Raw genomic sequence first — 26,666 nt, 5'->3', positions numbered from 1 at the left:
TTGGTCTGTTTTGTATTTGAGTCTAGTGTTATGGAAACGGAGAAAAAAAGAAGAAAAAAAATGGCTAAAATCAATTCACTCCCTGCTGAAACCATGGAATAAGGCATGTTCAGCTGAAATAACCCTCTTGTGTGATTACTATGAAAAAGTCCGTTTTAAAAACTTGTATAGGAATTGAAAAAGGCTACACTTTACATTGGATTTTTTTTTTTTTTTATCTGTCACTGTCTATAGTTTGGGAAAGTAAAAAGTTAAATTATTTAAGACAGCCTTTCAGCTGTAGCAACGTGTCTCACTTTGTCCTGCACAAACATTTCTTTAATGCCGTGATTTGATCGAACAGCTACAAGCTGCTGCAGAAACGACACCAGACGGATAAACAGTGAGAAGTAATTTCCCACAGACGACGTAACAAAACAGCAACAGCTCTGGAAAGCTTTCCTCCTCCTCTGTGCTTTTGCTGCAGTAATAAACTGGAACACTGAGTTGTTTTTTTCTCAGTGTCTGAGCCAAATGAGAAAGTGACAAAGTAGCTATCTGTTTTTTATTACACAACAGTGTGGCATGCGTTTGCCAGCTTTCAGTTTTTAGAGACGAAAAACAAACTGCACAAAGCAGAACGCAGAAAAATATCAAAGGACTAAAGAAAAAGCGAGACTTTCAGCTACTTCCATCCACATGTTCTTATTCAGCAGAAAAACACACAGTGAGAACATAATTGTTCTTATAGGACTTTAGTTCCATCAGTCTTCTACTTTGACCCTGTTGAACACAGGTATCCCCACAGCATGATGCTGCCACCACCATGTGGGTCAAAACTTTTACTTTAGTCTAATCTGAAAAGGCAAACTTTTTCTTTTTACATGTTTGCAATAATTAAAGCTTTTTTAAAGATGTTTTTGAGACCTGTGGAAAAGAGTGATGGTTGTTTTTCTTTTAAAAATATAAAATAAAAAATTTAGGCAATTAATTTGGTTCTTTTTAGGCCAAATTGGGTTCCATTTTTTTTTGTTTTTTCTTTTTTTTTTTCTTTTACACCAATTACATAAAGCCAGAAAAATTAACTCCATTTCCTGTACCAAAATGCTGTTTCATTCATCTTGGAAGAGGAGATTTACTGAGTAATAATTTCCATTAGCATAAACAGGCAGATGATCATTTGTGAAATAAACGCAGCTGATTAGACGGTAGTGGGGGAAAAAAATGAGAGAGAGGGAGGATGGATGGAAACGGAAAAGAGGTGAATTAGAAACACCAGTCCTAACTAAAGCAAATGCAAAAGGGGGAGGGGCGGAAATAAATATGGCGCAAAATAAAAAAAGAAGAGAATTAATGCGGCATAAAAAGCCAATTTCCTCAATCCTTGAAAGCCCCTCCTGAGTGGAAACAATTACTGGAGACATAAAGACAGTTATGATTAAACAAGCGAACGCCCTGACAGACTAGATAAGCTTCAGAAAGGAGGGGTTTGACAGAGTCTTGTTTGCCGCAGACCATGATAGTTAATTTGCTGCTGTTGATCAGCGCCGCAGTGAGAGGCTTCTCCATGGCAAATGACAGTTCAGAGTCAAATACGCTGAAATCTCGCCAGCGCGCGCGCACACAGAGCACGCCTTCACACAGCTGCGGGACAAGTTTCACAAGAAGTCGAGATGAACTTTACACGACTTTGCTTCTCATCGCGAATGCCAGCGATTAGCCACTTTCTCTAAGAAATAAAAACCGGTAATTATATCAGAGTGCTGTCCGTGGTATCGCAAAGAGGACCAAGAAGAAATTGCACTGAATGTTCTCTGAGTGCAGAGCGTTTGCCGCTTCCTTGTCAGTCTAGAAAAACCGGAGACGGATTGGCCATTTCTAAAATTATCAGCTGACAAAATAAGACGTCGAGAGTAATGGTAGAGAAAGCGACTGAGTGGAGAGGAGTCAGACGTTCAGTAAGTGTATGTTTGCAGGATGATCAATTTGTGGGAACCAGTCATCTAAATTTGGGCGCGCTTCCTTTGTAGGGACAGAATCACAAAAATACTACCAGGAAAGACCACGGATGTTTCCGGCGGCAACCTGAAAGACATTTAGGGAAACGGACCTGGTACAGGTGAGCAAATTTAAACTGGATTGAGATCTGGGAACTGTTGAACCCACTAGAGTCTAAATGACGCCTGTTTGGCATTAAGAGAGATCAAATCTGAAAAGAAAATATGTCCAACACTCTCACACCACCATGAGTACCCAGAATAGATACTACTATGCAGGATAGAGCTGCGATTTTAAACTCTTTACACAAAGTTGCCTCTGCAGGGTATTGACGATAGGGAGCGTATGATTTCCTCACGGTTGTGAAGATTATCTATATTGACGGAGTCTAAAGTATTCCCACATTATAGCCATTTGCAGGCATTAAACCTCACAACACCTGCAATTCTGATACAGGATGCAGCACCTATTGGAAGAGAAAGGAAGTACTGGTGGAAAAAATACACAGAGTCTTTAGTTGTTTACAGACATTCTTAGCAGAAATGCTTCCTCCTGAGCTAAATCCAATACCAGCCTCTGGCAATAAGTCTGCAGCAATAACAAAAGCTTCATTGAATTATTGTATTTCATTAAACCTTCTTTCTAATATAGAGTATTTAACCTGAACTCACCATTTATACCGACAGTGCTCACTGCACTATTTACATGAGAAAAAGCAATCATGAACACGCCGCATGTAGCCTACAGCCAGAAGGTGACAGGTTGCTACGATACGCACGCATCCTGCAAGACCTACTTCAAGAGAGGAAAACTCCTGTGTTTTCCCTCACACAGGCTGACCTGCTTCAAATATTCACTCTGTTTCTTCTGCAGTCTGTTAACCTTTCTTTTAAATAGACAGAAAAAGACAAGTGAGAGGGGTGGTTGGAACTAGAAAGGGATGGATGTGTCACTTGCCTCCATTTGCCCCCGAGCCACACAAAATCCACTACCTTCTTCCTCCTCTTTACCCTTTATCCTCTTCTTCTTTACGTTTTCTTAAAATAAAACCAGGATAAAGGGTCTGTGGGTGTTCAACAAGTGGAACTTTATGTTGTGCAGATTAATGTAGCGCTGTAGCTATTTCAAGGGAGTAATTTCGTCTAAGTAAAACTCATCAGCTTACAGTGCAGCCCTGGATGAGCTAAGGTATCATTCCTCAACAGAGAGAACCTAAAATCAGGCCCATTTCACAATCATCCTACCGATATTTCATGTCGTTGCAGTTTACCGTCCTTCTTAAACTCATCTAGAATTGATTGAGAATGTCTAAGAGCAACCATTCTATGTTTATTCAGAGCTGTAATCAAGTCAAGAGGTACGACTAACTGTGTTTCCATTATAAATCCCATTAAGAAACATTTCACACCATCGTCCTCCTGCCACTTCCTGTCATCTTCTTTGTCGTTTCTGTCAGTAGTAACATCCGGTTGTTGATCATGTGATGAGAAACAGGAATTTTCATTGTAGTTTTACGAAATACACTAATTGTGTTACAGTGACAGCAGTTCATTGCTTCGTTAGACTGGACAATAGTTGCTTTAATCTCAGGGTCTGAAGTACTGCTTCTCCACAGACCAGACATGCAAAGTTCAGGACGACCTGAACTCTACCTGGGCCACCATCTTAACAGGAAGTAGACTAAGATATCTCGGACAGAAACGCATCACGGCCCAATTCAATCCAAAAACTCCAGACTTAAATCAAACTGAGATGTTGTAAAGAAGAGCAAGCCCAAATTGAATAATTGTCTGTAAGTCTCATCTTGTATTGTTGATCAGCTAAACTAATCAACTACTGCTTTTTTCTAGACAGAGAGGTGCTTCAAAAAGTTTCCAGTTTCGTATTTTTAGGTTTTTCCAAAGGAACCTTTAATCTGCAGTAGTTGTCACAATTTCCAGGTTCATCAACACACAGTTGCTTTGACAGAGACGCTACTTGAGTGAATCAAGTCTGTTATTTGTTGTTCTTGATTTAAAAAAAAAAAAACATTGACAGAGCATGTTAAGTTCTTAATTAAACCCTTTGTGAACTTTAGACGCAAATCAAAGAGAAAGATAAAGAGGCAGGAGGATTCTGCAATGAATTATGTCTTTGCCATAAGTCTTGATTTTGTGAGTTGAGTATTTTTTTTCTTTATGCTCCCTTTACCAACATGAGAAATGCATAGAATTGTAGTTCTCTGGTGCTCCACAGATCTGTAAACCTTTTCATCATGACAATAACAAGGCCTTTATCTTCCCCAAATTAGGACGTTGAAAGACTGAAAAGTAAAGAGTTTCCTGCTACCAAGTAAGCTGGCATACGAGCTCCTGCTGTGCCTCGTGCTCCGGATCAGTCCATCAACTTCCTGTTTCTGTCTGGAAGCAGGTTTGTAGCTTCAAGTCTTCCACTAATTGCATTTATTAGCACTTCGTTAACTCTCACATTCCCCCTTTAAAACATTTTTGCAAGCCCACAAAGGCAGGGGGCTCGCTGCTTTGGTGTGTTCACGAGCTACTCTTAGCTGCTGAATGCAGCCAAGCAATTATTTGAAAATAAAAATCTCCACTGATGAACGTTCTCTATTTTCTTCTGCTACAATGGCAAATAAAAGCGGGAATTGCAAGAGAAAGCCACAGCAGGTCATGTTGTCCTAATAAATGCAAAAGACGCCCACGCAGGGTTAACGAAGGTCCTGCGGCAGTCGACTGCCAAACAAAGCGCTACTTTTTAATGTGCAACAGGAAAAAAGCTTTTGTGGGAGTCCTTACAGAAAACCATTCATGTTCCAGGTGAACAAAGGCTTTGCTGACCACTTCAGAGCTGTTGGTGGCTCAGACTGCTGTCCAAGATGGAAGACGCTAGCTGTAAGAAACACCAAACACTTTATGTTCTTTTAGTTTGGTCAGCCATGGACAAGTGTTCCCGGTCTATTCTCCCATGATGCTTTGTTGTAACCCTCTTGTTTTGGATGGCCAAAGTGCTTCTTCCTTTTTCCCCCTCCACTGGTGCAGAGGTCATATTAAATCAAAAACCAAAGCAAATTTTATTTGATCCTGACAACCCTGAATGGCACACTGCTGGGATTTAAAAAAAAAAATAAATAAAGACACCAGCATTTACTAAGGGGAAAAAACAACTTTCCCATTGTTGTGCCACAATAACAACTGATTGTGTTTCAGAACGTTGAGCTATGCGGGCGTCCTGCAGGACGAACTATTGCAATATTAATCCATAACCGTGGGGAATTGTCTCACAGTCCCGTCTGAGTCTGGACTCTGCAGCCAAGCCAGGCCATTAAACAAACCACTGCTCTCCAGTCTGCTCACGTCGGGCCCCACAGCAGATTGCCCTGCCTGCTCTGACACAGCCCCGCTATTGGCTCGGTGCACATCGGGTAAGGCTTAGACATCATCGGCTTCCTGAAAACATTAAGGCTTTTTTTTTTTCTTTATGCTGCTCAGACAGCCCAGCTATAGACTCTTTTGTGCCGAAAAGAAAAGACTGACAAACGGATGGTGGAAAAACTTTAAATTCTTCTTATTCTGACCGAGGCAGGGAATTTCATTTTGGGATGCTGGGATTCGTATGCGCCGAACGTTTTATCCTGTATTCATACGAAGGAGCAGAAAATCACATTTTTAGCCTCAAATGACCCAGAACTAATAGTTTTTTGGTTTCTTTTTTGGAGTGTAGACGTTATCTGGTGTCCATTTGAGGGGGAAAAAAATCAACTTGCATTTTTTTTTAATATGTATTTTTTGCTTTGGAATAACATGTTCCAGTTGTGACCTGAAAATCCTATTCTGTTGCTCCACAGCTTTGTCAACAGCTTAATCATCTTTTGTTTTTTTTCCAAAGTCAGATGCATTTGGGAACTTATTCAATAAAGACACAAAATCCTACAAGTGCTGCTTTTTGATTTAAAGTGTTGAGTCGTGACCAGTTTCAAAAAACAACTCGTTGTACCCAAGGACTCCTGACTCACTCCAATTTTTTATTTTTTTTTTTTATATACAGAAAGATCATTTTTGTCTAGCTGTTTGGCAGAGATCAAACAACATCCCTCACTTGCACCTTAATATTAAGATGTTTTATGAACAAAACATTTTAACAAAAGTGTCGGTTTTTCAGAAAGTAAAAGTAAATTAACTGTATGCCAGTGTAGGATAATAATTTTATAAATCATGATTCTTATTATTTCTGGTACCAAAGGCATTTGTCCCCATAAAAGGACATTTAAAATAAAAATAAAAAATCTTTGTCCAAAAGTCATTTCTGGTATCTATCCAATCACACATGAAAAGGCTTTTTCAGACTAACTGCATAATGAGTTGCTGAAGCCAATTCAGAAAATGGGCTCAAACATAATCATCATTAAAATGATGCTGAATGCTCACACCCCAACGGTTAAATGTGACAGAGACTGTCACTGCTGCTGCAAAAAAAAGCTCCTCTTTTTGCCATCTAATTCATCAATATTTAGTGGTCTTTATAGTTATTTTGCACATAACTTAGCGCTAATGTCCTAAACTAGCATATTTGAGATGAGAAAATTTAAAGTTTGACACTGCTATTGTCAATAAAGTCCCTTTTTGTTTGCATCTAAAAAGGGATACAAAACAAACAATGACCAGAACAAAGCTAGTTTGTGAACTAGCTAGCTAGCTCACCAAGTATATCCATTTTAGCTAGCTCATAAACTAGCTAGCTAAAGTGGATATATTTGGCAAGCAAACAATTAAAATTCAAAAACCTTGAGTAAAAATGACCCCGTTTCTGGATATTGTTATAAAGCAAAAATTAAAAACAAAACGGCAACATTAAACAGCAACACTATCTAGTTGCTTTTTATATTTTTTTCACACACAAAAAAACACTTAGTAATATAGTAATAAAACATCATATATGTAATATAATCTGGAACAATTCTGTTTTTATAGCTACATTTGAGGAGTAACAAAATAAATTTAACGTTTGAGTGCTTATTGCTCAGAACATTGTATCTTTATGCCATTTTATTCTTACAGTGCAACAAACCTAGCGAGCCGATGTTCGCACTGTTGCCATCTTATTGGCATCGTCTGCAAAGGGGAAGTGTTTTCAAAACAAACAAAAAAAAAAACAACAAATGTAGCAACATTTTATGATGAAATTGAAGAATTTTGGAAGCAGCTGAGCACAATCTCTATACAGACCTCATGCAGTCAGATCTGCTCCCTCTGCAGCCAGATGGCTAACAAATGACATGTTGCTGCTACTGGTTGTTCCTGACTTCTCTTTTGGAAATACAGGTACTTCGTGTACTTCTAGGTTGCTGATGTCAATGAATTTTAATTACTAATTTCAATAATATGGTAATTAGGCATGATTTAGCCCCATTTTGAACCATAATGAGCTAAGATAAGACTCGCAAATGTGTCTTTGTTGCCCATGTTTATTTGGGGAAAAGCATGCAGGCCAAAAGCTAATCAAATAGAATGTACATTCTGAAAAAAATGCCACATTTTAACATTCTAGTTGTCCTCCACACCCACCACCTTGCTGTCAAAAGAAGAGCCGCTTTGCTTTTAAAAAGTGGCATCTGTGTTTTCTGCAGCTGAAGAAGCAAAACGTCTCCACGGATAAGAGTGAGACGGAGGCATTTGTGGCTGTGCGCAAGCTAACCCTGCTGGAGACGCTGTTCTGCTTCAAGAAATCAACCGGAAAAGACAGACGGATTAGACTGAATGTCTCCATACAGTAAGGAGAAGCAAATTAAGCTGCAAATAGTCCCATGTTGTCTTTTCGCCTCACATTTCCTTCATTAAAAATGACTGGTGTTAACAAAAAGGTTTTTGTCAAAGCCACAGGAAATTGCTAGGTGTCTTCAGAATGGTGTTCATATTTAGTTTTGCGTGACTCACTGTCGTGTTAACAGCACAAAGTTAAAGCTCCACATAGATCCATCTGAGTCACATCAGTCAGGTTAATACCAGCGAAGACTTTCTGTAAATGACCGGAGGCTGGCATTGTGGCAGAATTTGGGGCAGCACACATTAACCTGATCCCACCAAGAAAAACAGGCATGAGTAAAAGCTCTTACCCTCAGCAGTTCCGGTGCTGCAGGATGTTAAGTGAATGTCCTTAAAGTCGGTGACTCAACTTCACTTGCTTTCACAGGTCACCCCCCCAAAAAAATAAAACTCTGCTCTAATCTTCCTGGAGACTATTACTGATGACACATGCTTGCCTTGGAAAGGCATCATCGCTGATGAAACCGTTTATGCCTTTTATTTTTCCTTCATAGGAAATTACTTCAAAAATGACCCTAATCGCTGAGCTGTCACCTGGAAAGTTAAAAATCCTATTTTTAGGATCAGTGAGTTGAATAAACATGAAATCAGAGGCAGCATAGAGTTGACGGATGCTATTAAAAGCAAACTATTTTCTGCAACGTCTCTTTGGTTCATCGGGGTTGCTGCGAGAGAGTGAGCGAAAGCAGCACTTAAAGCAGAAAACAGTCTTTTAAAACAGCTTCTGTCTGTTGCATGTCATGAAAATGTCCAGAACTAGCTAAGATGTTGTGAGTAGCATGTTGACCTCTTGTAAGGTATTCTATCTACTGTTTAAAACAATGCTTAAGCTAAAATGAGCAAAAATGCTATGATTAGCTAAAATGCTGTCAGTAGCATGTTGACTAATTGACTTAAACCAAGCATGAGGCACCAAAAACGTAAAAGCTAGCTTGCCCAGTTTAGTTGGTACTTTGGGGACAACAAACTGCAGAACATTCATAGATATAAGATTATAACTTTCATGTTTTCTTGTTAGAAGACAGGATTCATGTGGAGTGGATGCTAAATATGTTGCAAAAGACAGCGTGAACTCGTCAACGGATTACAGACACATATGTCACGACATTGCCGCAGCACTGAACATGAATAATTAATGTCCATTCAAGGCAAAAAGGAAAAGAATCGAGACAGTAGGATAAGATTTCCAAGAGCCAAGGATTGAAAATCTGTCCCATACATCCGACTGGTGCATCTCTCGTATAAAGCAAGTAGCCATCTCCCAGTCATTACATGTAGATTTTGGCACATCTTCTTACTGTACTGAGGGAGATATTTGATAGTGTTTTTATATGTATAATTATGGAGAAAGAAATTAAAAAGAACTCTGCCTTCTGTTCACACACTCCCCAAAAAGCCTGGCTGATCCACTCTAGGGTCAAGTAAACAAAAGCTTTATTGAAAGGAACAATTTCTGAGCCCACGCACTACACACACACACACACACACGAACATGCAATATAAGAAAAGGCGAGAAAGAATAAAGTTCTTCAACAGGCAAATGCTAGAAGTGTTGCCCGCATCCTCCATCAAGAACATTCCTCCAGTGCCCGATGTCTATCCAAATGGCTCAGTGACGCCGCTAAGGTGTCCGTGTCTTTTGCCCGAGGGAAAATATCCATTATCCTCCGCGCCTCCTTGTTTTTCTTGCCTCGCGGGGAAATAAACGCTCAACGATCCGGGGCTTTCACCTCTACTCTGATAAAGGTTATCTTGGCAATTTAGTGCCGGCGATATCGCATTATGGAGAGAGTTATGAGGCGGAAATCAAATTTTGCTCCCAGTGACTCTGAGGAGAACGGGGTGGGGGATGAAAGGTGTAGGGGAGTGCACAGTAATGATATAGTGGGAAATGGGGTGTGTGTGTTGTGCACAAGTGTTGGCCTGCATGTCTTCTATTTTACTCTGTCTAGACTGGAGAATAGTGAACCATACAGCTCATATATTTAAGAGTTTGTAGCCAAGATGTTTGAAGGATTTGTTGAATCTTGCTAATAAGTCCCAGGGGTGCAAGTGGGGATTTGCGGGTTGTGATCTGCCAACTGTTTTGGTGAGCAGCAAGCTGCAGAAGGTAGAATCATTTCTTTATTTAAGATCCAAAGCAAGAGGTGTACAACCCTAACATCACCCCTAATTGTAAATTCAGATCTGTGCCAGAACTTGATTCAATACATTGAAGTAAATCAAAAAGCAGTTTTAGTGGAGTAGAGTGTTTTAAAACTTTTTTTCTTCTAAACTCCCAGGCAGAAAAAAAAAAGAAAAAAAAAAAGCACATTCCTTCGCCTTACGACTTTACTATGGCAGCTGTTACTGTATGGACAAGCAGACACCCGAGTGAAGCTGATAACTTGTTATAACGTGGTGTGAGGAGTGACACCTCCTTCCTTTGCACAGGAAATTAGAGAAACATTACTTTAGGGGGCAATCGAGAGAGAGAGCCTGCAAAGCTCACCGCCACATCACACCTTCCGTGTTTGTCGAGATACATTATCACATTATTATATTCACAGTTTACCCTGCTCCCTGGAGAGCAAAGAATTGCTCCGTAGCCAGGCTCTTTGTGCCAAAAAAAAGGTTGCCATGACGATGAGATTTCACTCCTTTCCTCCCCCCCACCACCATCTATCCTTCAGGTTCAGCACATTCGACTCTTTCTACTCCTTCATGTGCAATTATGACGAAACGACCATTGTGGCACGTTTGCCCAAGGATATCATTAGATCTGCAGCTATAAATTACAAGAAACTGTTCTTCAGACTATAAAATAGGATTATACAAAAGCAAATGTGTGACTCCGCCACCCCGAGGTAAACACTAAGAGCTCGGATTTCCACGGGAAATTGTTTATGTGACGGCGTTTCCCCTCGTCCCGTTTTCTTGGAATAAATATGTATTTTTAGGAAAGCGAGGCAACGTTTTTCTTAATGCATTGTACACCCAGAATGCAGTGCCATGAGGAATCATGTAATAGACGGAGAGCGAAAGAGAGAGAAAGAGGGGACAAAACTGCCTCTGTTTGAATGAAGCAAACAAACTGAGCTGATGAAATTCCTTTTTGTTTCACGTCAGAACAGATTTCATCAAAACCGTGATGTCTGCTTCTACCAGCGTCTCAGTTCTGCCCTATAAAGGAAGCACACTGACGCCTCAATAGCAGATAATTGTACAGACAAAACACGCTCAAACACAGCAGCAAACAAACCCTCTTCTCCACTCCTCAGGGACCTGATGATATCTTCTTTTCTCTATACTCCCGATCTGCTGCATCTATAAACACCATTATTTCTCTTCCTTGCTTCAGCGGGTATTTGTAACCAACTGGTTCCGTCTGTCTGATGGAAAGCTATGCCGAGTTCGAATCTGTTGACTGTTTCTTCCCATCAGAGGAGAGGGAGAAACTCTCCAGTGTGTCAAAATGCTACATAAATCCTCAGGACAAGGTACTGGAGATTTAAGCAAAGTTTCGTATCAATCCATTTCCCATTAGCTGTGTACTTTCTTAGTTTTACTGTGCCAGAGAAAGTACTTTGCCATTTTTCTTTGGATGGGGTCATTGACGGATATATTGCTGTGGCTAATTTTGTACACTGTGCTCTTTGCTTGTCTTTTCCGTTGAGAGTTTGGCTGTCTCTCTTTCTTGGCCTGGGTCACTGGCAAAGTCACAAGTGCCACAAACTTTGTGTACCATACTTTGTTTTCCTTTCCTATAGGAAGCACTTCTGACCCTCTAGTTTTGTACTTTCCTGTGTCTGTTTCCTTGACAGAACCATTTCCTGAGCTATCGCTGTTAATAACCTTCCATATTGTTCTCTGTGTTCTTTGCTTTCCTACAGAAAGTACCTCTGGCTCAGAGGTTTCCGTGTTCAGTTGTGTTTCCTGGACAAAACCTTTGATGGCCCTGTCGCTTCCGTCTCTTGTCTTTGTGCAGCCTGCTTCTTGTCCTCTCAACTCGCCTTTGGTTTCGTATCCATAGGTTGGTGCTACTGGAACTGACACACTGCCAGAAGGGAAAACTTTATCTACAGGGATGGATGAAATCAGCTCTTGTTTAGATATATTTGTTTTTAATCAATGTGCATTACAAAAGCAACTTAATTTGACATTGCAACTTCTATTGCAATGGATGTCATACATCGTCTATTTGCCTTGACAAGATTTTTGCAGAGTATTGGAGCAACATGGTTTAATAGAATCAAAAGAAATGCATCCCAAAAAAATGGTCTGAGCATATGCCATTCATATTTTTAGTCAGTGAGTTTATTTTGTCCTTATGGAAAGCCTTTGGTGCATATCACAGACTAGACAGGCAAATCTGACCTTCGACATGACGCATATGCGAAGTGCTTCAGGAAAGTTGGGACTTGTGCGTCTTTCTAAGAGAGTCCATTTTAATGTTCTGGCAGACGATCAGACATGAATTTATGTACTACATCACAACAGTGACCCCAGCTGGACAACCTCAATTCTGGGATATAAAAGAATAGATATACCTTTCTGTTTTGTTATTGGTATTCCTGCTTCACAACACAACACCTCCCGCCGTGATCATACCGCCGACTTTTTCCATCACTTCACCGAGAGACAAAAACCCACAGGCTTCCGCCGCAGACACTTTTCTCTCTGGCTCGGCACTATGGCAGAGTTGGACGGATTAGATGTAGTATTTCAGTGTCAGAGGGAGCATCTGCACTGTCTGTGGCCGGCTTTATTCCTTGCCTGGCTCTTACTTTGTTCTTTTCTCCACTCCAGCCGGTCCCGTTGAGCTCGCTCTCACTCGAGAGCTTTCATGGGAATCGAGTACAGAGCGCCGAAGTGTGCAGGGTGAATACAATATGTTTCTCCCTGCGTATGCTCTCACAAAGACTGGAGAGGCTTTCTTTTGTGGTGTCGAAGCACAAGCAAACTTCCACACGAACAGCGACACCGTGCTTTTCATGCGCTGTGAATGCAGCTACGTGAGCTGTGTGCCTCCTGAGGCTTTCGCTACATCTCAGTTAATGCAGATCTGGGACACTTTTCAGAGCATAGATGTTTTTTTTCCCCTTCTGCCAAGGCTGAATATATTTCTACAGATACAGGCTTAGCTTCCTCTTGGGTAGTATTGTTCAAAACCTGAATTTATTTTCTTTAAAGAAAGAGGGATTTAGCACACTTTGCATACCCTACGGCTAATGAGCTTAATAAATATGGTTAACTGTAGTCCAGGAAGCAAATGTTAAGGAGCCCATGGGTCTACGTAGACAATTGTTGTGTGTGTGTGTGTGTGTGTGTGTGCGTGTGTGTGTGTGTTTGGGGGCAAGATGTGTAATTTTTCATTTTGCTGAAGGGACTATCTTTGGAGGAGGAGTAGTCTTTGCTTCACATAGGATTTCAAGTGCCAAAAGGAAATTGAGTCAATGTGTAATAAATATCCAGAAATCCCTGCAGGAAAAAAAAAAGTAGAAACCAGTAAATTCAGTTTATAACAGGATCAAACATGCCGGTGGCAAACAGAATAATAAATAGGGGAAAATGAATTAAGATCACTGGAATAAGGGGGGAAAAAAGAAAATAAATTACATGTGCCTACTTCAAATTAGATTAATTCCCAATATGAAGGCTGATTCATTAATTTCGAAAGTCATAAATAGTAATGCCCAACTTAATCGTGTAAATGCATAAAATATTTATTGATGGCAGTTCTATTCACAATGTCTTTCAGACGGTCTTTCAGGCACCCTGAGAACAAAAGCTAAAGCACAAGAACTCACAAAAGTTACAAAAATGCAGGAATCTGGACTAGTTGAGTTCAGTTTAGCACTGTGGCTACAAACAAGGATTAACTTATCAAAGTTGTAGCCAAAGTTGCATCATTGTCTTTTTTCTTTTGCGCATTCTCTTTGAACCAGTTATGTTAGCCATTAGTTAGCCACTTATGCTAGCATTTAGTTAAATAGGTAAGCTAACCATTAGCTAGCAAGTTGTTCCAGCATTTATTTAACCTGTTAATTTACCCATTAGTTAACCAGCTATGCTAGTATTTAACTCTCTAAATTAACAATTTGTTAGCCTGCTATGCTAGCCGGGCATGTTAGCTACTTCTGCTAAACAGCTAAGTTCACCATTAGTTAGCCAGTTGTCCTAGCATTTATTTAATTAATTCATCCATTAGTTTGTCAGGAATGCTAGTATTTAGTTAATTACTTAAGCAGCTATGCTAGTCGGGCTTATTAGCTACTTCACCTTCCTAGTAATGTCTGACATGAGTCTGCCAGTTATAATATCCATTTCAGACCACAAGCCTTCTCATTAAAATGTTGCTAGAGTCTTCACCTCAGCAGAGCTTTCTTTAGAAGTGAGTCTAATGTTAAATTAGTCTTAATTAAGCAGCGGGGCAATTAAAGAAATTAAATAAACGAGGGGTTCTCAGTTCAGTCCAATATTTGTGTGGACTCTTTCACACTAACGGCCACTGAAGGATCACAAAGCAGCAGTGCAGCGGTTCGAGCTCCATCAGACTGCCATGCGAGAGCCAGAGAGGTGATGGACCTGTAGACCCTTTCCTTTTACAAAGCTATTTCTAACAGTTCGCACAGTCGCTGTCTGACAATCCAGACACAGTTCATCTCCCGCAGCAGCAGGGGGTTTAAGTTTCATTTCAATTTTCTCTCCTTTTTATATGCCCAGGTTTCTACCAGGCTCAGCAGGGGTGAGAATCACTGTTCAGGGATTCTGCGGGGAGAAGAAGGAAGGCCATTGCTCACGGCGCGGTGGCACAGGCTTTTTGGAAGTGCTGTAACTCAACCCTCATTAACGACTCCACTCCCAGACCTGGCTGGCTCCACAGCGAACGGACATTTATCTTGCTTAGGTCCGAGAGCATTTGATGAATTTTAAGGCCTCTAAAAGAGCAATTCAGATTAAATTTAATTAAGCCGCATGTGAGCGAGGATTGTTTTTCTATTTGAGCACACCAACGTTTGCTAGCATGTCGTTAATGTTGTAATTCTGGTCATTTTGGTTCCGTTTTTTTGTTTGAAAAGTCTCCAGATAAGTCAAACTTCAGCTTGAACTGCAGTGCCCAGCGATGAATATTTATACCGCTTGAAACTTTTTCACATGGCAGCAAGGAACTTCAGTGTGTTTTATTATGATACTGCATGATACCAACACAAAGTGCAGCATATTTAAGTCGAAGTAAAATGGTACAAGATTTTTAAATTTGACCAATAACAAGCTGAACGGTGGGAGATTAATTGGTATTCAGTCCGGTTTACTCTGATACTCCAAAATAAAGTCAAGTCCTGTTGATGCAGTATGGCAACTTATTGGTAAGTGAACTATTTAGGGGGCTAAACATGAATAGTTCAAATGGAAAGTGATTAGTTTTTTATGTTTTTTTAAGTGAAAAAATTTGAATACTTGTGCAAGAGAGACACTTTTAAGGTTTGACATTTGCCTCCGATTTGACAAAACTCCTTCTGAAAGTGCTGAACCGACTAAATTTGCTTCTTTTCTTCAAAGTAAGGAGGTAATTGAAGGTGGTCTGTTCTTCTGGGTATAAGCCAGAATCCTACCCAGATGTTCCCCTAATCAGCACGGTTTTACAGTGAGTGTGAATGGGAGAACACTTATTCATCACACCAAAATCTTTTTTCTTTTTGGCTCATACTTAACGCTCCGCTGTGCAGCTCATCAACACAGCTGCATCCGCAAAGAGGCTTTCCAAATATCTCGCCGCACCACAGATGTGAAAACCCGCCGCTTTTGCTCACAGGTAAGAAGAAGTATGTCTTGCAAAGAAATTTGCAGATTTTATTTTTAAAGTCAGCCCATTCAGCAATTATCTCCAACACCTTCTCTTTTTTTTCACTGCTTTATCAGGGTCATTAGAGGCCAAGAGATTATCCCAGCAGCCACAGGGTGAGAGGAACACAACGCCATCCTATACCTCAGAGTTGTGCGGCAATATTTAATTAGCTGATAAGAAAAGTTTTACTGATAAGACTTGGAAGGAGCTTTATGAAGGCTAAAAAAAGAAATGCAAAAACTGTATTTTCAGGTTTTTTAAGTTCTGTTTCTTCCCCATAAAACCACAAAGAACGCCGAGATATTAATGCACATGTTTATTAAAAGATGCAAAATTGCTAAATTTTATATATATATATATTGCTAAAAATGTAGCATTCACACACATTTTGTAGCTACAGCAGCTTTTGCAACAACCACATCCTCATATGAGGAACCACAGCAAGTGGTTCTATGAAGTATGGACCAAGACAAATCCTCTGGTTCTGAATCTGAAATGTGAAAACCATGGATCTTTTTTCTTAACCCTTCCAAATCAAAATCTGTGGAGGATGCTGTATGTGCTCTGGAGGGTGATAGAGGCCTTTCATGCCTCGGAGGCGTTTGGCAGGCCTTTGCTGTTAAAAAAACAACAAACAAACAACAACAAAAAAAACATAGCAGCACTTTAAAGCTGAATGAACTGCGGGTAGGAGAAAAGTCTTGAAAGCTTTCTGACCCAGATCCAAGTTAATTTGCCAAGTAATACTTAGAGCTGATTAAAGTGACCTCTGCCTGCAGTGTGGCACCCAGAACTTCATAATTATTCTGTCTGGGATTGATCAGACACTCTATTACTAAAACAGAGAAGAGGAGGGAGAGGATGTCAAAGCTCATTTTTCATTAATGATTTGCTCTTTTGGCTCACATATATTGAATACAAGATGATCGGTCTTTGAGATCAGATCACAGAAAACATCACAGTTCCTTGTACCAAACAACGATGTTTGGATTTCCTTTTAAGATGAGAAAATGTCTTCCCCGATCGACACTCCTTTCTCGCGTCAGTTTTTAATGTGGATCCACATGGCCGTTTTATTGTTTCTGTTCAGTTATTTAAACAAATCTATAAAACCAAACTGCAGATTGAAAGAATTTGGCATTTCATAGACAATAGAATGGCTCGTCTTACACTAATCTAAATGTGCTCTCAAGAGTCAAATTAATTTTTTTCATGAGTAACGCTGCAGTGTTCCGGATTGTCCACGGGGTGGTGCTGTTCTACAACCATTTACATCAGTTGCAACCAAGTTTGGTTTATTAATTAGTTGCATCAACACTTCTTCAATTCCTTTGCCAGTGATTTGCTGCAGCCTGCCAAAGAACTGTGAAAAGGTTGGAAATCTTTCACAAAATTAAGCAAGATTAACTCCGAGTCCTACGGAGGGACTTCTTAAGAGTTACAGGGACAAAACAAGAGGATTCACGAAAACATACACAAAAATGTTCATTAAAGTAGGACTTTGAAGTAGTTTTAAAAAAAGCTATGACCTTTATTAAATGCTTCAGATCAAACAAATTTTACTTTCAGACAAAAAGATAACTTTATGTACATATAAATAGCTTTCGGGTTATTTAACATTCTAACAAAAAGCGCTATTTAAGCCACGCTGAATAACTGATGAATTCTGCTCTCTACCACAAAATCCCAAAGGAGGAATGTTGACTTAGCATTTTACCTACCGGATCAGAGCTGTTGAAAACCACTGCCTGTAAAAATCAAACAGCGGCGTCGTTATTCATTCGCCGCCAAACGTACAACCAGGTGTTTCACAAGCTTTTTGTGTACATCGTTTCCATCATCTCGAGGACTTTAACATGGAGGCGATACACTTTTTGAATCCTGTTTGGTGTCTATTGCATGTCTGGTGTCTTTTATAAAAGGTGTAGTGGCGCTACATAAATACCAGGTGGCGTTTTTATTGGCGCTTTTTATTTATGTCCATAATAATGGTGCCATCGGTTTTTACAATCCAGCTGCAGCTTAATAAACATCTGCAGGCATTTATAAAGTCTGTAGCACTAAATAAACAGCAGGTAGTCCTTTTAACATTGGTTATGTAATACCAGATAGTGCTGGATAGAATGTGATTAATGACCAAGATGGTTGTCCATATTTAACCCACACCTGGTGACGATAAGCGTTTTGAACGCTGAGTGGCGCTAACTACACGTCAGGTTGCACTTTTTAGGCATGGATTTGGCGCTAAATAACCGTAAAGTGGCGCTGGTAAAGGCATGATTAATGTCCAAAATGACTTGCCATAAATTTCGCTCGTGGGGTTTATTGCTCAGAGTATAAACTAATATAAACAGAGGTCCTGTTACTATCTAAAAACTTTTTTTTTTTTTCCCACAGCAGCATAAAAGAGATGTAACGTGGCAAGTTGAAAAGTGGGTCAGGAGCGATAAGACGTCTCGATACTTTCTTGAGGATCACGCAGGACTCGTGTTTCCTCAACAGTCGGCCGGCAGCGGGTATAATTGATCAGACTGGGTGTGAATGGCTGCTCCTCAAGCGGCCAATGGCTGAGCACCGGATGCGAGATATCCGCTGCAACAACAAGCACTCTGTTCCCCCCTCCTCTCTCTTCAGCTTTGACGCCATGTACGGCCCAAATCCCGACCTCCTCTCCGGAAAGCGAGAGAGAGAGAGAGAGAGAGAAAACATGAGAAAAAATAGCTTGTAACCCCTCATAGTGTGTCGGATAAAACACGCCGAGAAAACCACTTGTGAACTGGAGTTTTGGTCGCTTTTTCTTCTGCTCTTACTTTAAAAAAAAAAAAAAAAATTTAACCCCTTTCTTAAAGGAGTCTGTTAAGATTTACTCCAGCTGATGTTTTTAATGCCTCGTGCTCTTACGCAGAACATGGGATTTACGTCCTAACGCAGCACGTTGGGGAAAAATAAGCGACGCTTGGAAACTTTCTCAATGGATTTTGCAGACTGCTTTCCCGGCTGAGCTGCAGGAGTAAGGAAGAAACTGGGACTTATTTTACCTGAGCTGAAGCTAAAAGTGACGAAAACACGGTGAGTGTGAGCCTCTTATGGCACGCGCACGGACGTGTAGCTTTGTTTTTGTTTTTTACCAACACGCATTTCTTTTGTGGAATAATATGCCGTTTTCTTTCAGTCAGAAGTGCTTTGAAAACTTAATTTGCCGTTTTAATTTAAAAGATAAGATTTCTTTATTAAAAAGTTGCAGATTTTTCACTTAAATTTGTGGTATTTTATGTGACTGACCCATATAAAGTATTGTATAAATCCCTAAAAAGGAAAATATCTCGGGTTTTAAGTGTGAGCTGCAATTCAGTCCCCCTAAGTTCTCTTTAAATATTTGGAGAATGTTTCTCCAATTCTTCTTTTCAGATTTGCTCAAACTCTCTTAGATTGGACAAGCGGCATTTGTAAACAGTCATTTGCAAGTGTTAGGTTTGCATCTGAGTCATTATAACTGGAATATACTTTGATAATAATCATTCCTGAGCTGGAAGGTGAACCTTTGCCCCAGTCTCAAGTAATTTGCAGCCTCCTTCAGGATTTCACGTAGGATTGTCCTGTCATCCACCTTCCCATCAGCTATGACCACTTTCAGAGTTCCTGCTGGGCAAAAGCATCCCCGCAGCACCATTCTGCCACCACTGTGGCATGTGCAATGTGATGTACAGTATTGGTTTCCTTCCACACAGGGTGTTTCACATGAAATGCGATTCAGAAGATCGCATTATTCCGCATTTTTGCTGTGTTCCCCTCGTGGGTTATAGCATTTCTAACTTTAACCGAGCTTTAAACTGCTTAACAGCTGTCTTCCTGATTTGTCCGATTGTTCACTAACACATCAGTGAGGCCTTCACAGAGCCGCTGGATTTATACCAAAATGAAATCATGCACAGTTGGACTCTATTTACTAGTGATTTCTGAACGCAAATGCCTGCATTGGCATTCTATATATCCAAATCGCATGTTATTCGTAGATCATTTTAAAAGAAAAATCTACCTTTCTCTCCATTGAGCGTTTATGGACATGTTTGTATGCTCCTACTTTACACCACCACCACCCCCTGCTTTCCGTCCCACCCACTGTGGTCAACATGGCCTGCACTCCAGCCCCCAGAAGTAGATGAGGGGGCCAACACTCTGACAGCCGTCAGCCTGAACATGCCTGCAAACCCCCAGTTGCTGGTTGCTTTGCACCTTTGCAACTTTGTGCTCTGTATGTTTGCCCCCAGGCTTTTGTGGGGACTTACAAAAGTCTGGGGCCCCCACAAAAAAGAGAAAAAAAATTATATATATATATATATATATATATATACATACACACACACAATCTTGGTACATTGGAAGGGCTGCACAATGTAACAGATATCTGGATATTATCACACAAACTAAGTTTGACAGTATTTATGAGAGAAGATGTAAATAAAAAAACACTACAAACTGTTTTTTTTTTAAAGCTATAAAGCTACAAATATTCCTATTGTTGCCAAATTACTAACATAGATTTTTATAATATTACTATTTTAGGTAGTAATTAGTACTTGTAGGTAGTGCTGATGTACTCTTTTTAAACTAAGATTAACAAGCTCACAACTAGTTAATAGTGCATTAGTTGATGCGTAGCTACACTGCAGTCAGCGTTAGCTTAACAGCAGTGACAGGTGGTGATTTTGTTGGTTTCCACATCATAAAATCATAAATAATTGTCTGTGCCTTAACTGAATGAAACAAAAATATGTTTTTTTTTTATCTTTATATGATCAAAATATGATCTTTCATGTTGAAACACTTCTCTGACCAAAACTGAGATTAAATTTCAAATGGAAATGCTATAAAATGTAAAACCTTTGGACTCTAAATGAGCTATTCTTAGAGGTTTTGTCACTGTAACTCATTACATTACCCAACTTCCCGATGAAATAAGCTTATATGCAGCAATACGTGCGTGGGCACAAAAAGGAAGTTGACCAGGATTGCACATGTTGCCTGGCTGCAACAAAAAGGATCAAACAATAGAAAACAACAAATTAATCGGAGCTCTGGTGGATGTTTCCTCCCACTGGTCGAGGCCTACCAAGACCTAAACCAGTTTTGCCCTAGACCCTTTTTGTTGCAGAGTTGTTTTTTATCTCGTCACTCATCTGTTTGACAGCATTGCAATGCAAAAATGGGGTCGAGAAAAGGGATGGTTGTCATGCATCTAATCAAAGTACCTCATATTTTATTATTTTATTCAAAATGAGTTGTTCAGTGTGCCGATATGACTCTCTACCCCGGTTTTCTTGCTGACATGCAATATTTCGTGTGCCTTCCATGTGTCAGAATTCACTTCGGCTTTCTGTTGAGTCTTCTCTTTGACTTGTGTCTGTCTTTAGTATGGCTTCCTCCAACGCTCAATAAAACCGTGTGAAAAACCTGAACTTTGATCACCACAAATTGCAGTCTTTGAGAGAGAGGAAAAATTGACACAGTTCAGCTTTAGATTAGAAATCAAATGGCTTTTCACTGGTGAAGCAAGATTAAAGGTGAGTGTTTTTAAGGCTTGATCAAAGAGAAGTACGAGAGTACAGGAAGGGATTTTTTTTTTTCTCTTTCTTTGGTAATGGTTATTCAAAGCTGTCATGGTTGAAGGAAAGCAGGAAGTTTTTAACAAACAGCCTTCAGGGAAGCATCTGCATTCAGATGAGATATTGCTTCTAAAACATAAAGCCTGGCTGTGGAACTTGCTATGGCCCCGAGCAAACAAACTTCCCTGTTTCTGAGCGCACACAAAGAGCCTCTGTAGCTTGTGGCTCTGGAGACTCCACTCTCGTGTCAGACTCTGAATCTGGTGGTCCAAACAGATGGTGCCTCGTGGCTTTTAGGTTGTTTGAACAACTATGTAATCAAACGGATCCATCTCTCCGACGAACACTGACCTGTGTGTGGGGCTCATTTTCATAGCAGTGCTTGTGCAGATATCTGTTATTATTTGCATGCCGTTATTTGCAAGCCTTGTCTAGCACGGATAAAAACGTTCCGTCTCTCCAACAGGAATTCAGATGTGTCCCCAGCCGGCTAGAGAGGCCCTTCAGTCCAAAGATGGATTCCAGAAGTCAGAACGACAGCGACGGAGGAGGAGGACGCCACGGGGTGTTGCCGTCATTGACTGGATTGGCGAACATGGCGCATGACGAAGGTAGAGCACGATCCTGGTCTCTGCAAAACCTAGACGCTCCGTCAGATCCTGGGCTGAACTGCAGGTTACGGCCACACACTCCACCAGTGTTATCTCTGGATCAGATAAGAATAAGCGGTGGTAGTAATGAATATACAGACGGGCCGTCGGCTGCTCAAAGGTCTCCGGCCACCCAGCAACGGAAGACTGAGATGGTTACATCAACAGGTTCAAGGACCAATGGGCAGCAAGAGACCGAGGAAGAGGTGTCCAACAACCTCCGCAACCTGTATTCAGTGACTCATCAAGGGAACGCAAATGCTCCCATCTCTTCAAGAGAGGGTATGTCTCAGTCTTCCAGTGTGGAGGACTCTCAGAGCAGCGTCCGCACCAGCGCAGGGAGCGGTTCTTCGGGTCAGCGGCTTCTCGGCGGCCCGGCGAACAGCTACGAAATAATCAGAAACCAGCCAAAACGAGCTGATTCTGAGGAGCTAAAACCCCTGAACGCAGAGTACAGAGACATAGAAGCAATCCCGGGCAGCAGGAAGCCTTTAAAAAAGGACAAACACTCCAAAAGATGTGAGTCCTGCGGTCGGTGCAAGTGCTCAGAGTGCGTCCAACCGAGAGCGCTTCCGTCCTGCTGGATGTGCGGCCAGCGCTGCCTGTGCTCTCCAGACAAGGCCGTGGAGTACGGGACGTGCGTCTGCTGCCTGAAGGGCATTTTCTACCACTGCTCCAACGATGATGAGGACACCTGCGCGGACAAGCCCTTCTCGTGCTCTCAGTCGCGCTGCTGCGTACGCTGGACGACCATCATGTTCTGCTCCTTGCTCTGCCCTTGTCTCTGGTGCTACCTCCCAGGTAAGGGGTGCCTGGCCATGTGCCAGTGCTGCTACGACCAAGTCGCAAGACCTGGCTGCCGATGCAAGAACCCAACCCTAACCCGCTGTCACGACAACAGCACAGCAACGTAGGCCAGGATGAAATGGGACATTGATTGACCAACTCCACACCGAGTGAACTGCAAAGTATCAAGTTGCACAGTTTGAGCCATCTAATAGCATCATTGTGGCTGTTGTCTTAATGTCCACCGGACATGTCAGGAAAGGCTCCCATGTGTCTACTTTGAATGCAAACTTACTAAAAGAAATGTTAGTGGTAAAGGCACTGGAGGTGCATTTACTCACCCTAGCATTAGGAGTTTCACTTGAATGGTCAACCAAAATAAGCACTCCACATTTCAATGTATGGCATCTCATTTAACTACTGTTATATCTTTTCACTCAAGTGCCGTGATGTTTCCTAATACAGTCCAAGCAGATAGCTTTGGGGTTTTAACATTTGATACAAACTATATTCTAAAAGCTTCTGCTACTAACTGTATGTAACATAATAATGGAAAGGGGGTGTACAATAGAAAATGACAGATGTTTTATTTTTGTATATATATATATATCTATATGATACTTCAACTGTGAAAGGTTTTCTGCCATTAGAGGCACCTTGATGAATCTGTGTCAGCTGCCATTCATACAAAGTTTCTGCATTCACATGGAATGTCTACCAATCATATTTTAAAATAATTTACAACGTCAGAGATCTTAACCCTGATCCTACCTGTAAATTGTACAGTGATCTTATTTGAAAAAATGAAAAAAATGTTCTAATTCCAAAATTGCCTAGTGTAAAGTTAAAAAGATATATTTATTTGAAGGTTTTAATATTTTATTATTATGACAAATATTTATTTTGAGAAAGGATTGTTAAAGGCCTCCTCTGTTGCTCAGCAGATTTGACACGAACAGCTCACTATGGATTAGAAGATGAATATATTAACGTTTAAAATTAAAAAGCCTTGAAGTCTAACTGAGGAGTGTGATTCTTATTGACTGTACTGAAAAGTTGCTACGACCAAAATGAAACAATGAAATGTCACTGCTGTGTAAATCATATTCCTGTTTTCACTGCTTTTTTTTGTCAGCACAAAAAAAAATTTTTTGTTATTAACCTAAAAAGAACAAAAACAAGCAGACGCCTGTGTTTGATCGTGTTGACGAAAATGACATCACAGCTTCTTTTCATCTAGAAAATAAATAATAATTTGAATGTATTCAATTCACTTTTTCTCGACAAAGCTCCAGGTTCATTTCAACCGCTTTTTATTTTCTATTCCATTTTTTATTTTTTCCCCGTCTCTCTCCCTTTAATCGAAGTTTTGTTTGGGAATTCCTCTTGCGGATGTCCCTGCAGGCGGAGCATAAAGCTCCTCACACTTGTTGACAGCGTGCGGACGTGTTTGCAGGCCGGTACGCATTCAGAGCTGTGATTGACACGTCGAGGCCAACTTGCTCTCGCTTGTTTGATGCGCCTTTGACTGACGAATGTTGAAAGAGGCTTTTTTTTTTGGGGGGGGGGGTTTATTTTACATAATTATCAACTTTCACCCATTTTACAGAAGATGTTGGAGGAGATGGATGGGGGCGGGGGTGGCGCAAAAATAAATAAATAAATAACGGGCTGAATCCCATTAGAGGCAGAAAAGGCAGAGTTGATCTGGTGTTTAGTCTTCACGGCCCTCCTCTCCCTCTGCATTGTCTCAGCTGTGAATGAAGAAAGGAAGCGCGAGTGAGATGGAGGGGGCTAAGGTCGTTTGGAAGAGGGTCCGCTAAGGGTTAAAAGCGTCGCTTTGAATGACAAAGACCAAACAGTTTACCCCCGTATTCAGCCTGGCATGCATTCATCCTGTTCTCAATAGTTAGGGGGTTATTTTGGCTCCTCTCTGGTACCTGCTCCCACTTGGTATTCCCATAGGGAGACGGTGGGGTTGTTGGGGAAAGAGGGGTGGAGGAGGGGATCACTGGATGCACAGTGTTGGTTGTTTTTTTCTGCTTAAAAAAATTATTTTTCTTCAAGTCCTTTTTTATTTTTAGCTCTACGTAGATTAGAGCTAAATCAGTTGAGAATTATTCAACTGATAAACCAAAAAAAAACCAAAAAAAAAAAAAAAAACCTACAAACTGGTTCAGTGAAAATATTTGTTTATCCATCGAGCAATTGCAGCAATTTGGCAGGAGGAGGAGGAGGAGGAGGATGGGATATGAACTGGAAAGAGAGAAACCAGGGAGGGGGGGAGGCAGAGCCGCTCTCTTTGTTGGTTTTAGCCACCGTGGCCCCTGCGGTTCATGGTGTTGTGGGGCAAGGGCGGCCCATTCACCCTGCTCACCAAGGCAGAACGCAGCACAGGAAGACAGGAAGGAAGCGGGGCTATTCTTTATAGAAGCATTGTCTGTCCGTCTGATGGGGCCAGGCTGAAGCAATCAAACGGCCCTGTGAGAGACGGGAGGCTGAGGGGGGCTGAGGGGGTGAGGGCCCACCGTTTGCCTGGTGATGACGGAGATGTGCTCCTCTGTGAAAATATACAACAACAAAAAATAAAAGAAAGCAAAACGTGTCTCTTTCTACTTCCTTTTGCTGGTCAAATTTGAGAGAAAATCAGAAGGTCAACCCACAGTTTGAGTTGACTTTAACTTCTAGGTTTAAAATTGTAACAGGAAAACCAAACTGCAGGAAAAACTATTTTTCTATTTTTAAAGAAAAATAAAATTATTTTCTTTGTTTTTTATGCTCTAAGGAAGGGGTGCAAAACTCATTTAACGTGTAGATAAAACCAATTAACAAATGAGCAAATAGCTGCACGGGATGAGTATTAATCAAAATTAAATAATATTTCAGATATTGTAGTTTTGCAGGATAGAAAAAAGGTGCTAGTATTTAAGCACACAGCTGTTATTTGAAAAGCCTTTATTTATATAGTTTAGATGGCCAAAAACAACAACAAAAAATAAAACTTCTGGATTTGGCCCACAGCCCTCGAGTTTGACACGCACTCCATTTAATTTACACAGCAGGTTTAAATTTCTCCTTTTCTCCGCCCAGGTGTTCTTCTAAGTAAATAAAAAAACTTACAAGAAAGTGCAAAATAAATTAAAACTACTCTAAAATTTGAGGCATTGTGCATTTTAATGTCAATAGATACTATTTTTCACCTCCAACAGCAACTTGAATTTCTGTAAAAACAAACTAAAGAGGTAGTTAATTCATTTTTCACACACTTTCTAAAAGCAGCTTGAAGAAATGATGGACGAAATGAGACTGGAGAACGACTGTCACTTAAAAACAAATCAGCTCTCGACTGCTTTAGCTCCATCGGTCCAAACTTTGTGCTACGAAGTCGGGTCAATAAATCCATCAGAGGTGCTTAAAACCAAAGAGGAAGGGAGGGAAAAAAAAAAAAAAGATAAAACCTCACACCTATCTCGTCTCTACCAGTAAAAACGTTTTCTCAGAAGCTGAACTTTTCTTTTTCTTTTTCTTTTTTTTTTTTGTTTTCCGATGTGGGCGGCTGAGAGATGCATGCGTGTTGAGCTCAAAGCCAGAGCGCAACCCCCTCCACCACCTGAGTGTGGTTTAACTTTCCACTGAGCTTTGTCCTCTGCTACTGTCGCACTTTTACGCTTTCAGGCCAAGTCGAGAGTCTTGGGACTGAAACTGGATGAAGTTTGCCCCACTCGCAATTAATCTCAACGCTCCCTTTTGGTGGAGCAAAGACAATCGTTTCTGCAACGTTAGTTTCTGAGATGAAGGATGTGCTGCTTTTTAATTCGAAACCTAAACCTGTAGCAGCTCAATCAGTCTCCGTGACAGCTGAACTACTGTTATGCCTTGAGAAAGAAGATTACAGCAGCCATGAAAGCAAACAGACACCGACTAGAGAGCGCATCTGCCATAAAGGTTTGGTGGGTGTGTAGAAGACAGAGGGTGTGCAAAAGAGGACGCCATGCTAGCAGCAGGC

The 26,666-nt window shown here is 40.8% G+C and overlaps 1 protein-coding gene across 2 annotated transcripts; it reads left to right on the top strand.

Moving 5' to 3' along the window:
- The first annotated feature begins 18,243 nt into the window (after positions 1–18,243).
- Positions 18,244–23,766, top strand: spry2 (sprouty RTK signaling antagonist 2). Of its 2 annotated transcripts, none has more exons than XM_007557085.2 (2): positions 18,244–18,690; positions 21,691–23,766. In XM_007557085.2, the coding sequence occupies exon 2, from the start codon at positions 21,739–21,741 to the stop codon at positions 22,786–22,788; it is 1,050 nt and encodes a 349-aa protein (XP_007557147.1). In that variant the 5' UTR covers positions 18,244–18,690; positions 21,691–21,738; the 3' UTR covers positions 22,789–23,766. The 2 variants fall into 2 exon arrangements, with proteins under 2 accessions (XP_007557147.1, XP_007557148.1); XM_007557086.2 differs by lacking the exon at positions 18,244–18,690 and adding an exon at positions 20,920–21,577.
- The last annotated feature ends 2,900 nt before the right edge of the window (positions 23,767–26,666 follow it).

This window comes from Poecilia formosa, unplaced genomic scaffold, assembly GCF_000485575.1.
Source record: "Poecilia formosa unplaced genomic scaffold, Poecilia_formosa-5.1.2 Scaffold83, whole genome shotgun sequence".
Taxonomy (NCBI): domain Eukaryota; kingdom Metazoa; phylum Chordata; class Actinopteri; order Cyprinodontiformes; family Poeciliidae; genus Poecilia; species Poecilia formosa.
This window is presented reverse-complemented; position numbering and strand designations above follow the sequence as displayed.